Source organism: Alligator sinensis, unplaced genomic scaffold, assembly GCF_000455745.1.
Source record: "Alligator sinensis unplaced genomic scaffold, ASM45574v1 scaffold569_1, whole genome shotgun sequence".
NCBI lineage: Eukaryota > Metazoa > Chordata > Crocodylia > Alligatoridae > Alligator > Alligator sinensis.
The window spans coordinates 342,250-354,884 of NW_005841914.1; the positions used below are offsets into that span (position 1 = coordinate 342,250).

At 55.0% G+C, this 12,635-nt stretch overlaps 1 protein-coding gene across 1 annotated transcript in view; it reads left to right on the top strand.

The window, feature by feature from the left end:
• The window catches only part of SAMD11 (sterile alpha motif domain containing 11), a 154,855-nt gene that overhangs the window by 124,803 nt on the left and 17,417 nt on the right, over positions 1-12,635 (top strand). The window contains exons 5-6 of the mRNA XM_025198138.1: positions 11,816-11,931; positions 12,516-12,594. Coding sequence (XP_025053923.1) covers positions 11,816-11,931; positions 12,516-12,594 — 195 coding nt within the window. The remainder of the gene's footprint in view (positions 1-11,815; positions 11,932-12,515; positions 12,595-12,635) is intronic.

Consider the following 12,635-nt stretch of genomic DNA (forward strand, 5'->3'; position numbering starts at 1 on the left):
CCCCGCCCCGCCCCGCCCCTTCTCGCGTGTCCGCGGTCGCGTGGCGGGCTGCGCCTGCGCGGGGCGTGGGGGCTGCCAGCCTGGTGGGCGCTGTGCAGTGCTAATGGGGCGGGCATCCATTAATGGTGGGGTGTTAATGGGGCATTGATGGAGGGTGTTAACTATGGAGTGTCTGTCAAATGGGCATCGATGTGGGGGTGTTGCCAGTGGGCTATTAACGGGGTTGTTAATGGGGTATTAATTGTGAGTGTTAATGGCAGTGTTAATGGGCCCTTAATGGTGGGGTGCTAACTGGAGTGTTAAATGGGCATTAATGGTGGGGTGTTAATGGGGCCTTAATGGTGGGGTGCTAACTAGACTGTTAAATGGGCATCAGTGGTGGGGGTATTAATGGTGGGGTGTTAACAGTGGGCTATTAACTGGAGTGTTAATGGGGTATTCACTGTGGGTATTAATGGTGGGGTGTTAACTAGGGAGTGTTAAATGGGCATCAACGTGGGGGGATTCACAGTGGCGTGTTGATGGGTATTAATGGTGTTAACCTTGGGGCTGTTAATTGGGTAACGGGGTATTAATTGTGAGCATTGATAGTGGGGTGTTAATGGGGTATTGATGGCGGGTGTTAACTATGGAGTGTTAAATGGGCATCAATGGTGGGGGTATTAATAGTGGAGTGTTAATGGGGTGTTAACGGTGGGGTATTAACGGTGGGCTATTAACTGGATTGTTAATGGGGTATTCATTGTGAGCATAAATAGCAGAGTGTTAACGGTGTGTTAACGGTGGGGCATGTTAATGGGGGTGGTTAACTAGGGAGTGTTAAATGGGCATCAGCGGTGGGGGTATTAACAGTGGAGTGTTAATGGGGTGTTAACACTGGGCTATTAAGTGGATTGTTAATGGGGTATTAGTTGTGAGCATTCATTGTGGAGTGTTAATGGGGTATTAATGGTGGGATGTTAACTATGGAGTGTTAAATGGGCATTGGTGGTGGGGTATTAATGGTGGTGGGGTATTGAATGACACCTGCCGAGGTGCCTGGTGCCAGCTGCACCGCGCCCTCCTGCGCCCTTGGCCGTGGCCGAGAAGAGAAGAGCTTCCACGGCTCAGGTCAGGCCCGTGGCCCATCTCGCCCACCACCCCCTGTCACAGTGGCAGGGAGTGGAGGGTGACCGGGGAGGGTGACTGGGGTATTTTCCCCACTGTTCCTTTCTCTCTTGCCACCTTCAACATTTAAGGCCTGGAGGGCATGAGTGCCAGTGGGCTTTTTTGGCCTCAAGTGCATGGCATTGCACTGCTGCATATGCACCTGCATGGGACATTTGTCCCAGGGTGCATTTGTCCCTCGTGTGTCGCTAGCCGTGCAGGTGGTTGACATGTTCGTGGAGGTTGTATGTGAAGCATCATGCTTGCATGTCTCTGCAAGCGTGCAAAGGAGGGGGCGGGGTGCGAGTGTGGCTGCATTGCCCCATGGGGAAAGGGCGCACGTGTAAATATTTTCTGTGCCTGCGCTATTGCGTTCAGGCATGCCCAAAAGCACAGACTCGTGTTCTCTCCTCCCGCGCTCGCACAGGTCGGGTGTACGGGCCGCATGTGAACGGGCTGCTCTGCGCTTGGACACGTGTGCATTTCAGATCCGGGTTTGGGCTTCGCAAGCTGTTGGTAACGCTCCCACCCTGCCTTGGACTCCGGGAGTGGGCACTGTTGTCCAACCTGTCCGTCTGGCATGGGCTGTGGAGCCTGTCTGGGGTAGACTTGCAGAGCCGCCCTAGAAAACAGCCACGGGGAGCTGCCGCTGGGATGAAAGAGAGTGAGAAGGAATGTTTTCTGATGGAAGAGAGTTGGAGGCTTCCCCCTTTGCTCAGGCCAGGCTGCTGGAAACCTGGCTTTCCCCCCTCCCAAAGAATCCCGGCTCATTTGTCTTGCTCTGGCTTAGAAGCCAAAAAGGTTCCAAGTGAAATTTAAATTAAAGCTGCCTTTGTTTCTGGCAAGGAGGTTGAAGAGGCGTGAGATGGGCTGATGTGGGGGCTGAAATCCTTTGGGATCCTGAAATGGGTCAGGAGTGCTTCTCTCCCTTAGACTGCACCAGCTCTTTATTGTTTGTTGGGGGTGGCGGGGAAGGAAGCTGGAATAATGATTCCCCTGCATGCAAGCGTGTTTCTTTCCGTCCAGAGCCACGGGGATCCACTCCAGCCCTCCATCTGCCCGGTAGCTCTGCGGCGTGCAGGGGGTGGGCGGACCTGGTAAGGCTTTCTCCTCCGGGCTGCACTTTGGCTAACCCGTCCCATAAAATCCAATACAGTCGGTGTGCGCTGTAGACAGACCTGTCAGGAATGCAGAGATAGGCAAGTTTCAGTGCAGCTCGTCTGCAGGAAAACTCCTCCAGCTCTGTGTGGCCTGGAGGCCTGCCAGGGCAGCCGGAGGCCTGGCTGAGAGAGCACTTATGGGAGTGTGGGGAGGGAGATGGTGGGGCTGGGGGGAGCACTTCGAGGGGCAAACCTGGGACGCACCTTAGATGATGGGGTTTCTCTGACTGGGGCTTCTGTCCTGGAAAGAAGTGAAGGCTAAAGGCGGCAGTAGGACACCTGGCTGCATCACTAGCCTGCTGTGGGATCTGGAACCAGTCACTTAGCATTTTTGTATCTGTAAGTGCAATGCCTGTGAAGGGCGTTGGTGTCCTCAGGCTGAAAAGCAGTGTAGGGTTTTATTGCAAAGAACACGAATTTCTGTGCCCACCTGCAACGGACTAATTACCTGCATAGTGGCATGGTAGGTACTAAGCCCATCATTTGTCTGAGCTGATGACAGTAAAGCAGCAGGACTGTTTCCTTCCCGTGGCTGTAGACCCTGCAGCCTCATTTAAGTAAGGAGGTTTGCATGGTCAGGGAGAGAATATGGCTCATAAAATGCCATTGGCTTTTTGTCCTGGATCTTGGGGTACGTGTCTGGGTACAGTCGCAACCCGGGGAACTTTTGGACAGGTTGTGAATATACTCACACCATTGGCTTAGCCAGACTGGGCACGTCTTTGACCCCTTTCCTGTGTGCCAAAGCATGGCCTACCCTACTGAGTGCATTTCTGTCACCATCTGCTCGTGGGAGGAGGGCGCGGGCACGCTGCGTGTGGCTTACCTGCTTGGCAGTGCTCTCAGGTGCAATGATTCATTGCTAGCGCTGCTGAGGGATGACTGCGAGGGTCCTGCTGGGAAACAGGCAGCTACAGCTATGCCCCGCGGTCAGGACTTGTCAAGCCGGCTTGACATCAGTTCCCGTGATCGTTATTTCTCCCCAGGGGCCCTTAACCATTTGAGTGTCACTAAGGGTCACTGTGCAGTACTCGGCTCCCAATTCAGAAGGCCCTTGGGAGCCGCTGTTCCTACTGCTTTATTGTGGCACCGTTGAGGGCCGTGGGCATGCCAGGAGAAGACAGCACAGCGGCAGAAAGCTCAGAGGGTTCATTTCCTTTCTGCTGTGCCCTCGCTGTTGGTCTTGGCCCTGCATTTTGTATTTGACTGCTGTGGCCTTTGTCAACAAGGGAAATCAAAGCTGCCTTTGTGCACCTTCCCTGCGGAGGGTGTGGGAGGTTTCAAAGGCTCAGGTAGGCGCCGGAGATGGAAGGAGCCGGCTCACCCGGGGCAAACGGCAGGTAGATTTATAGCGTCCCCTTTCCTGGGAGCAGAGGTAATAACGCATGATACGAGGAGACGCAAGCTGCTTGGCATGGTGTTAAAACTCTATTTCAGCTTCCTGTGGGGATCAGGTCAGTTAAGGAGTGCAGCAGCTCTGCTGGCAAGAATAATTAGCCACTCAATAATTCAGCCATTAGCTCTGGGCAGGCAGGGGGTAGGGGGGGACAACCCCGGTTTATTTATCAAGGTGGTGCTACATTTTTATTTTTATTTATTTATTTTTTTTTGCAGAGCAGCACTGCTGAGTCCTTTGCATCCTGTTGGGAAAGATTATAAATATATATTTAATTTCCAGGGGCGTTGGGAGAGAATACTCCTGAACGGGTGAATGCTCAGGAAGATGGGTAGGGCCCGCTCTCCGTTGCTCTCAGGGGTCATATTCACTGCACAGAAAGAGAGTATCGGGTCTAGTGATCTGATGCAGGACAGGAGCCCGGAGTCTGGCTCTGACACTAAGTGCATGTGCAACTCTGAAATATGCCTGGAGCCCAGAAGCATTCACCCCTTGCGCAGGGGAGCCACAGGAACAGCCAGGCAGAGGGATAGACATGCCCGCATAGCACACAAGCTATTTTAGAAACGAAAGCCAGACCCTCAATGTAGCTGGGTATGAGACACTTCACTTCTTTTCTCCAGCTTCCCCATCTGTCAAAGCGGGCTAATAAAACAGGATCCCGTACTGGGTGTATTTGTAGAAACAGACTCAAGCTGCAGACTTTTCCAGGCTGCAGTGTTTGGTTTTGGGGCTGCGGTTTAGTCCATGATTCACATCCATGAAGTGCAAACTGTGCCCAGCCCCAGACTCTGGGGTGCCCCCATCTGCAAGGACAGGTTGGTTTTATGTTACCAAAAGGCTTGCCAGAGGAAAGGATGTCTGTGAGTGCCAAGTATCCGTGTAGCTGCTCCAGTCCCGAACGCCACCTACCTCTAAAATGCTGTGCTCCACCGAGAGCTGAAGCAAAGTTTGGGCTCTTAGCTCCTGAGTTTTGGGGAGAACTTGCTTGTTTTTATCAGGGAGACATTGGGACTCCTGGTTTCCCAGCAATGTGTACGTCTTTGGGGTGTCTTGCAGCCCCTGCCACTATTCGCAAAGAAGATCTCCAGCTGAACAGAAGTGGCTGCTCTTCAACCCAGACTCTGTCTCGGGCAGACCCCTCCGTGCCCGAGAGCTTCCAAGGGGACAGCGCTTCCATCCGCTGCTCCGCCTAGCCACATCAGCCTTGTATTATTTTCCATTTGGGGGGTGGACTGTAGAAACTTGGCCCGTGGTGATCGCAGAGGCAGAGTGGAAAGGGGACGTGACTCTCTGTCTCCCTTATGGAAAAACATTTATACCCTGTATAGGAAATGCATTGCACAGGTTTGCACGAGGCTGGCTGACTCACAGAACGGCTGCTGAGCTTGGCAAAAGCAGCTGGCTTAGCCAACACTTGTGTGTGAACACACATGGATAGTATAGAACTGAGCGCAGAGGATATAGGACTTTTTCCCCATAAGGAGGAGTCTCAGTGGATCAGGTAGGGAGGGAGTTGCACGGGGTGCGATGGCTTCTCCCAGCCATGGTGACAGCATCATTAAACCCAATGCAAGCCTTGCTCCTGGGAGAGACCTTGTCCAGTGATTGCAGACACCTCACGGCATAGGAGACTTGTGGACACAACTCCTTGGCCTGCATTTATCACAGAGCACGGGCACTTTCTGCATGAAGGGCAGTGACAGTCCCTGTCTGCTGGGAGACTCATGTTTGGGTCCCTGGGACTTTGGGAGGAGAGGGGGGTTAGAGCTTTAGTTACCCGGGTCGTAGAAGCATGGTTTACACATAGCTGACGTATGCTGTGGCCCAAATCCATCTTTCCTCCGAGAAAATTGTCCACGCAGATGATAGTTTTGTCTGAAAAACTCTGCCACGTATCTCAGTGATCTTCCTTTTCTCTCTGGCATTGCAGACCCTCTGTCCACTGGGCCTTTCTGCACACCCGCTGTCGTCTTTGCTTACTTCTCCCCAATTTGCGGGGGCCGGCCTTTCTCCCATGAACTCAGCGTTCATCTCCCTCTAGGCTGGTCTATGCCGAGGAGCCGTCTTCTCAAATCCATGCCAGGTCCACAGCTGGATGGAGCTGTGGCTCTAGCCAGGGCTGACTTGGTTTGACTGAACCTGTTTCAATACCAGGTCAAATCCCCAGCACGGACCAGCCCCGCTCTCCCAAGGTGCCCTTCTAGCATCCCAGTACGTGGGGCTGTCACCTAGCAGGCACAAGCCCCCTTGTTCCCAGGGACCCCAGCTACAGTCTTCAAAAAGCCTGGGTGTTTGATTTAGCTTCCCTGCCTGACACAGAAAGTGTCTGTGGCTGGCAAACCAGCCAAGACCTGGGAGCCAATTGCCCATTACCTCAGGTTTAACATGTCTCTTCCCATCAGAAACAAAAGCAGAATAAAGCGGAGCTCTCGGGCATTTCTCCCCCTTCCTCTCATCCTTTCTAAATTTATTTCCATGCCTCGCCGCTTTCAATCTGCATTTCCCAGCTCTCTTAGTTCGCGCAGCTCGGGCATCTTCCACAGAGCTGCTCGCCGGCTGCTTTCCGGGCTGGCAGCGCGTGGAGAGCACCGAGCCTGTGCGTAGGAGGACAGGATGGGGTTAAAATGAAATGCTTGCTTTTAACAGTATAATGTGTAACCCCATAATGACTTTAAATATTGATTATTTGAAGGCCATTAGCGCTTATTGTTAAAGAAAAGTCAATACTTTTAAAGCCTTGTGAACCATTTGTCTCCTGTTAAAGGACATATCAAATTTAGCAGCGTGCGGTACAAATCCCCTACTACCCTACACGCCAGCCTCCAGCTGGCACATATATAGAGAAAATACATATATAATACTTTTTTTTTTTTTTCACTGAAAAGTGGAGAAAGATGCAGGGACCAGATGTTAGAATAGCGCTGGCCGGGGTTGGATTCTCTTTCTGTAGATCCCGTCCTTCCGCCACTGGAAGTTTTACCTGAGTACGTGGCCGACTTCGACTTGAGAGGCACTTTGGGATTCAACCCAAGGCTTTGAATTTGAATGCAGAAGTCAAAATGGGAGCTCTAAAAACTACATAGCCTTTTTATGGGCGGTGGAAAGTTTGTCTTGAACAAGGAGTGGGCAGTGGAGATGAGGGTTCGTCTCTCAAAAAACAAAGCAGGCGGAGACGAGATGCGGACCCCTGCCCTTCTGCACCCTGGGCAGGTGACCTCTCCAGCCACTGGGCTAGGCAGGCTGATTGTGGGGCACGCGTGGGCTGGTGGATGAGAACAGTTTACCAGATCCAAAGGGTAGAAAAGACTTGGGTTACTTTTTCTGGGCCTTGCAAAAAATTGAACAGCTTCAGATACAGAGCAGTCAACCCCATAATACCTCTATGGGTAGTTACATGCCTGGAATTGCAGAGGCTGTGGGTTTGACCAGCTGCCCCGGCTCTCCTGCAGGAGAAGAGATGGCCCATCTAGTCAGAGGGTCCCTCTCAGTAAGATGAGGACTAGGGAGGGTAGGGCAGGCCCATCTTTGCTCCAAAAAGTGATTTGAACTCAGGGCCTCACCCCCTGCAAGCAAATAGCAAACCCCAGGGCTGCCGAGGCTTTTGGTCAGCTGGAGCTGGTTGAACCTCAGCTCCTAGCTGCTTGGCCAGGGGCTGGGTGGGTGGGTTGTCCCCCCAAGCAAACTAACCATGCTTTGGCCACTGTGCAGTCAGGAAGGGAAGATCCAAGCGGCTGGGAAAAGCAGGGCTGCTGTTGAGTTGCCTTGGTATTGTGGTGGCTTGTGTGTTTGGCTGGGAAACGGGAGCTGTGTGCTCCCATCCCCACCTTGGCTGTCGGTGTCCCCTTTCAGTAAGGCCAGTTGGATGCCTTGCAGCCTCTGGGAGGGGGATAGCTCCTGCCTCTTGAAGTTTTGTTACTGTGAAGCTGCCCTGCAAGAGGCCAGGGAGAAAATCCCCCTCTGCGAGTGGGCGCAGTCACCAGGGACCCATGCTGGACCGCAGCCCCAGAGCTTTCACAGCCGAGATGCAACCCAAGCCGCCAAGTCACAGGTGGCTGTTTGAGGAGGAGCACTGTATAAGCTAAATGAGCCGGCAGCCCAGGTCAGTGCACTTCTCTGTGAGCTGGGAGAGCCAGGGTCAGTGCTACTTCCAGTCTGTTTGCTTGCGGAGTGGGTGCCCAACCACCGAGGCAAATGGGCTCTCAGGACTCCTGTCTCAAACCCTCCCCTCGAAGCTGCTGCACCGTGCAGGCACTAAAGAGCTGTTGGACTCCAGAGATGAGAGCCCACCTTTGTGCAGCAGTCTGGATGGGAGAGCACCCACCGATGACCTGGGAAGCCACACGTGCTTGTCTTCATGTGCCTGCAGGGTTCACCCCCACGTCCCCTCATCTTCCAGGAGAGCAGCCTGACCAACTGCTGTGCTGGAGCACGGGTGACTATTGCTCATTTTCTGCTGCTGTTGTTTCACTGGGGGGAAAACCCTGAGACGGAGGGAACCTGATTCTCTGCGTGAGTGGAGATACTGGTTCTGGCTCCTGCTCCAAAGAGCATTTCTGGACTTTGTGAGTGAATCGCACACTAACACTGAGCTGGGGATTTGACCCCTGCAGCCTATGTGCCCCACAAATGTGCCAGCCTTGTCGACTGAGGGCCTCCCTGCCACGGCACAGCTCGGAGACCACCTGTGGGATTGGAGTCTGCAGGAAATGTGATGACCACTGCTTTCCGTCCAGCACACCCGGTGCTTGGAGCCCTTTGCCTGGGCATCTTTGCAAGCAGTGTACAGTCCAAGCAGCGCTTAAGCTTAGGTGACTATTGGTCCACGGTGCCCAGAGCACAGTTAAACGTCGCCGTCCCTGTCAATGGCCTCAGCGCCAGCTTTCGGGCTGCAGCAGCAGGCGTGATTAGCAGCTGTCAATTCCAAGGCTGGTATGAGCCACTGAACGATTGATTAATTGAGTCTGCTGGCCTGGAGAATGGCACGGTAATTGCTCTGTAACGAGGCATAACAAGGTGCGAGCAGCTGTGCGCAGGCTGCGTCTGCACCAACCGGCCCTTAATGCGGTTTAAGCGGCGCTCCCCCTCAATACCGGTGGCAGACAGCAAATGACTTGTGCTGCTGGTTGTGCGGTGAGGGGGTGCCTGTGTCAGCCGAGGGCATTTTAAGTGACTTTGACTGTACTGCAAAGGGCTCACCCTCCCAAGCATCCACTGTCATGTGCTTCACAGCACCAGGGGCCACATTCACGCTGCCTGGCTGCCCCTCTCTGGGTACCGCTGAGTGGTAGGGGTGGGCACAAGACGTATGATATACCTTGGTCTTGGTGCCTTGCCAGAATCCAACAGCAGCATCTCCAGGGTCCCTGCCTCCTCCACCCCTTTCTTACCTCGGTCAGCTCATGGGGAAGTAGGGATCTGCCCTATGGCTTCTGGAGTGGCAAGGCTGAGCTGAGAGGTGCTGAAGGGATGGTCTGAGGAAAGGCCCTTAAGGATCAAAGCTGCACCCCACCATAATTTGACATTAAAGGAAAAGGATGGGCTCTGATAAGGAGGTGGATGGCTGCGGGGAAGGCCTGCCTATTTTGCCATGCACAGCCCTGCTCCTCATCGGGCTCAGCCTCCCCCAGCACCAACCATCTCCGTACCCCAAGTCTGGAGGCACCTGGGCTCCACGCGAGCCAGCGCCTCTCGGTCAGGCCGCATACGTGGGAGGCAGGGAGGCCTGGCCGTGGAAGGGTTAAAAGCTACTTGATTTCCTAAATTGCTTCTTATAAAACGAACAGCACGTCTGCCAGGCTTGTCTCCCCATGATTACAGCTAATTACGATCGAACGGACACCTCCTAGCCCCCGTCATGCTGCTTTAATTGTCCGTTATTCATCTGCGGGCTGTCCGGGGTGGCAAAGCACTTGGCAGCCCAGCGACCGAGGCCTCAGCTAATTGTGAGGCCTCGGGGATTAGGGCAGGTGATTACACACTTCATGGTGTAATTACATAAGCATCGCTTGGCTGCTGCCCCGGCTCTGAGCCGAAGGTCACGCGCTGCGTTACCTGAGATTAATTGGAGCTGCCACTGAAGTGCGAGGCGCTGGCGGAGCGGTGATACGATTAGCATTAACATTTCAACAGCGACGGATCGATCTGTGGCTCTCCTCCAGACACAGCGAGCTGCGCAATTAGTTTAGAGGAGAGCTAGGGGAGGAAGGAGGAGGAAAGGAGAGACAGGCAGAAAGGGGCTGCAGAGCCGGAGAACAGAGACAGACAGACAGCGTGGGGGAGGCAGCGACGGTCAGATGGGCACGGGCACGGAGGCTCATTAGGTGGGAATTTCAGTCGATGTGGTGTCATGGGTCTGTGTGCGTGTGCGTTGTAGCAGTGTTTGCACTGACTTGTACACAGAGCGGGGAGCAAGCCATGCAAGGAAGATCTGCGCAGAGGAGAGGGGGCCTTTTCCTTGGCAGCGTGTTGGAAATCTTGAGGGGGGGAGTTGCACAAAGATCCCAAACGATTATCATCAGCTGCATTGGAGTGATCTGGAGTGAGAGCTCATCCCCTGCTGTACTGGGTAGGGGTGGTTTGGGGGGCTGCCCAGGGCAAGAAAGCTCCTTCCCCCCCCCTTATGCACATGCACACACACCTCTCTCACGTGCTCCCCGCTCCCCCAAGCCCTTCCTGAAGCACTTTTTATAGGAAGATGTTGTAAAATGAAAATAAACGGCACAGCGCTTGGCGTCGCCTCTAGATGCTCCGGTGAAGGTAATAATGTTATAAGTGGCCATCAAAGGGAATTAAGAGACGTGCAGCCGGAAAGCTGAGATTTGCTTGCAGGCTCCCAGGGCCGATTTGACTAATGGAAGAGACCTTGGCTACTCTCTGCTTCCTGTCTCTTCTCTTCCCTCCTCTGCAGGCAGCGTGTACCTACCGGCTTCCCCAGCATTCACCCCCACCCTTTCTTGCCCCTTTCACCTCCCTTCCACCCCAGCTAGCATTAGCTGGAGTCAGGAGCAGAGGTGGTGCCCTTCCAGGTGTCAGACCCTTGCTACAGACCCACTGAGACCTCTCCCCACTGACCCCCAGCTCCGCCATCCCACTGCAGCGCTGACCTCCCTTGCTCTCTTGTCTCCAGGCAGGAGACAGCCCCGCCAGGGCCGTGGTCTGGCCTGGCTGCTATGGAATTGCCCAGGTCTGCATTGAGAAGCCGCCCTCTCGCCAGCCCTTCCGACTATGACATGGCTTTTCACTCTTCATGCAGGCAAGGTTTAAACCTGGGCTTGCTGAAGTGGAAAGGCAGGTCCTAGCTCAGCACTGGCCTGTGCCCCTCTTCCCCACCCTGGACTGCCAGGGGCCCAGTGCATGTTCCAGCTAAAGGGCCAGTCAGGAGCGGGTACTGGGGTGGGGAGCAGGGCTCTGGCTTGTCTACTGGGGACAGCTTTCTATCGGCACTGCGTCTTGTCCCCCTGTCTTTGCTGGCAAGACTTGTTAAAGACAAAGGACTAAATCCAACCAAGGCAGCTACAAAGGCAACAAGCCTCCAGGCTCCCCATGCATGAGCCGGGGCCCTGCTATAACAAGTGGTGAGATGGGGCTCTTTCAAGCTGCCCAGAGCCATGGCCCATCCCAGGAGTGGTGGAGTGTCTCCAGCAGGGGCTTGGGTCCTGCAAGGGTCACGGGCCAAGGGCATGCAGTTCTGGGTGGGGGGGTTGCGGGGTGGTCACGGTACGTCCCTCATGAGAGCCAGCCCAAGGGGACCCAGGAGGCTACCCCTACTTGGTCCCTGGCACAGCTAGCTTGGTCCTGCTCCTTGGCATTTCTGGCTGGTGGACCTCTACCAGAGCACCTGTACCCATGGAGGAGAGCCCAGGTGTGGCCTGAGCAGAGGCTCTTGGGTCTGGTCTGCTCCATTCAGTAATGTCCTTGGGGATCCACAGGCCACTGAGGGAAACCACAGCCTCCCCACAAGGTGCTCAGTCCTGCTCGGGCCCTGGCAGATGAGGGGGAGCAGTTATGGCAGGGGAGCGCCCTGCTGAGTGGGCAGCGCCTCCCGAGCCGGGCTCGCACTGCACTCAGCACCAGAGAAGCCTAACGGAGAACGTCTCTTCCTGTTCCCTAGGGAGATGTCTCACCCGCCGCCTCTGCTGTCCCCCCAGAACGCACCCCACATCGCGCTGGGGCCTCACTTGAGACCCCCCTTCCTGGGGGTGCCTTCGGCTCTGTGCCAGACACCAGGTGAGTGCCTGGGTGATGGTGTGCACAGCTGTGGGAAAAGGCTGGGGGGGTCTGGCCTCAGAGATGGACACCGTTCTAGTGGTTTTTACTCCTGCTTTCATTTGGTTTCCACTTCGCCAGGTTTTAGCATCACCCCAGCAAGGTGCCTTGGCAGGTTGTTCTGGCTGGCAGGGGCTCCCGGCCAGCCTCACTGGCCCTGTTCCCCCAGGGACGATGCAGGCCCTTGGGCGAGGACTCTTGCAGCTCAGCCTGGGGCACCTTCTGCCATTGGCCCTTCCCAGGTGGTGCATGGGAGCAGTGGGAGGCAGCTTACCCCATGTCTCCTCACTGCATAGGAGGAGATTCTCTGCTGCTGGGTCCCGGTAGGAAGCACGTACTGCACCTCCAGCACTGCTGGCCTAGTCAGAGGGGAGTGGGTAGGGTCAGGCCCCTGCTTCCTGCTGTGTGTCTTGCAGCCAGGTGTGCTCCAGGAGAGGAAGCCAGTCTGGGCAGTGGGGTCAAGTCGGCCCAGCCAGGCTGCTCCCTGAGTTTGTGTTCCCCAGAACAGAGACGTGGGCAATAATAACCCTGTGCAATTTCCCCAGGTTACGGGTTCCTGCAGCCAGCCCAAGCGGAGATGTTTGCACGGCAGCAGGAGATGCTGCGGAAGCAGAACCTCGCCAGGTAAGGAGCACGGTCCTCGCCAGCTTCCTGCCCCTCCTTCC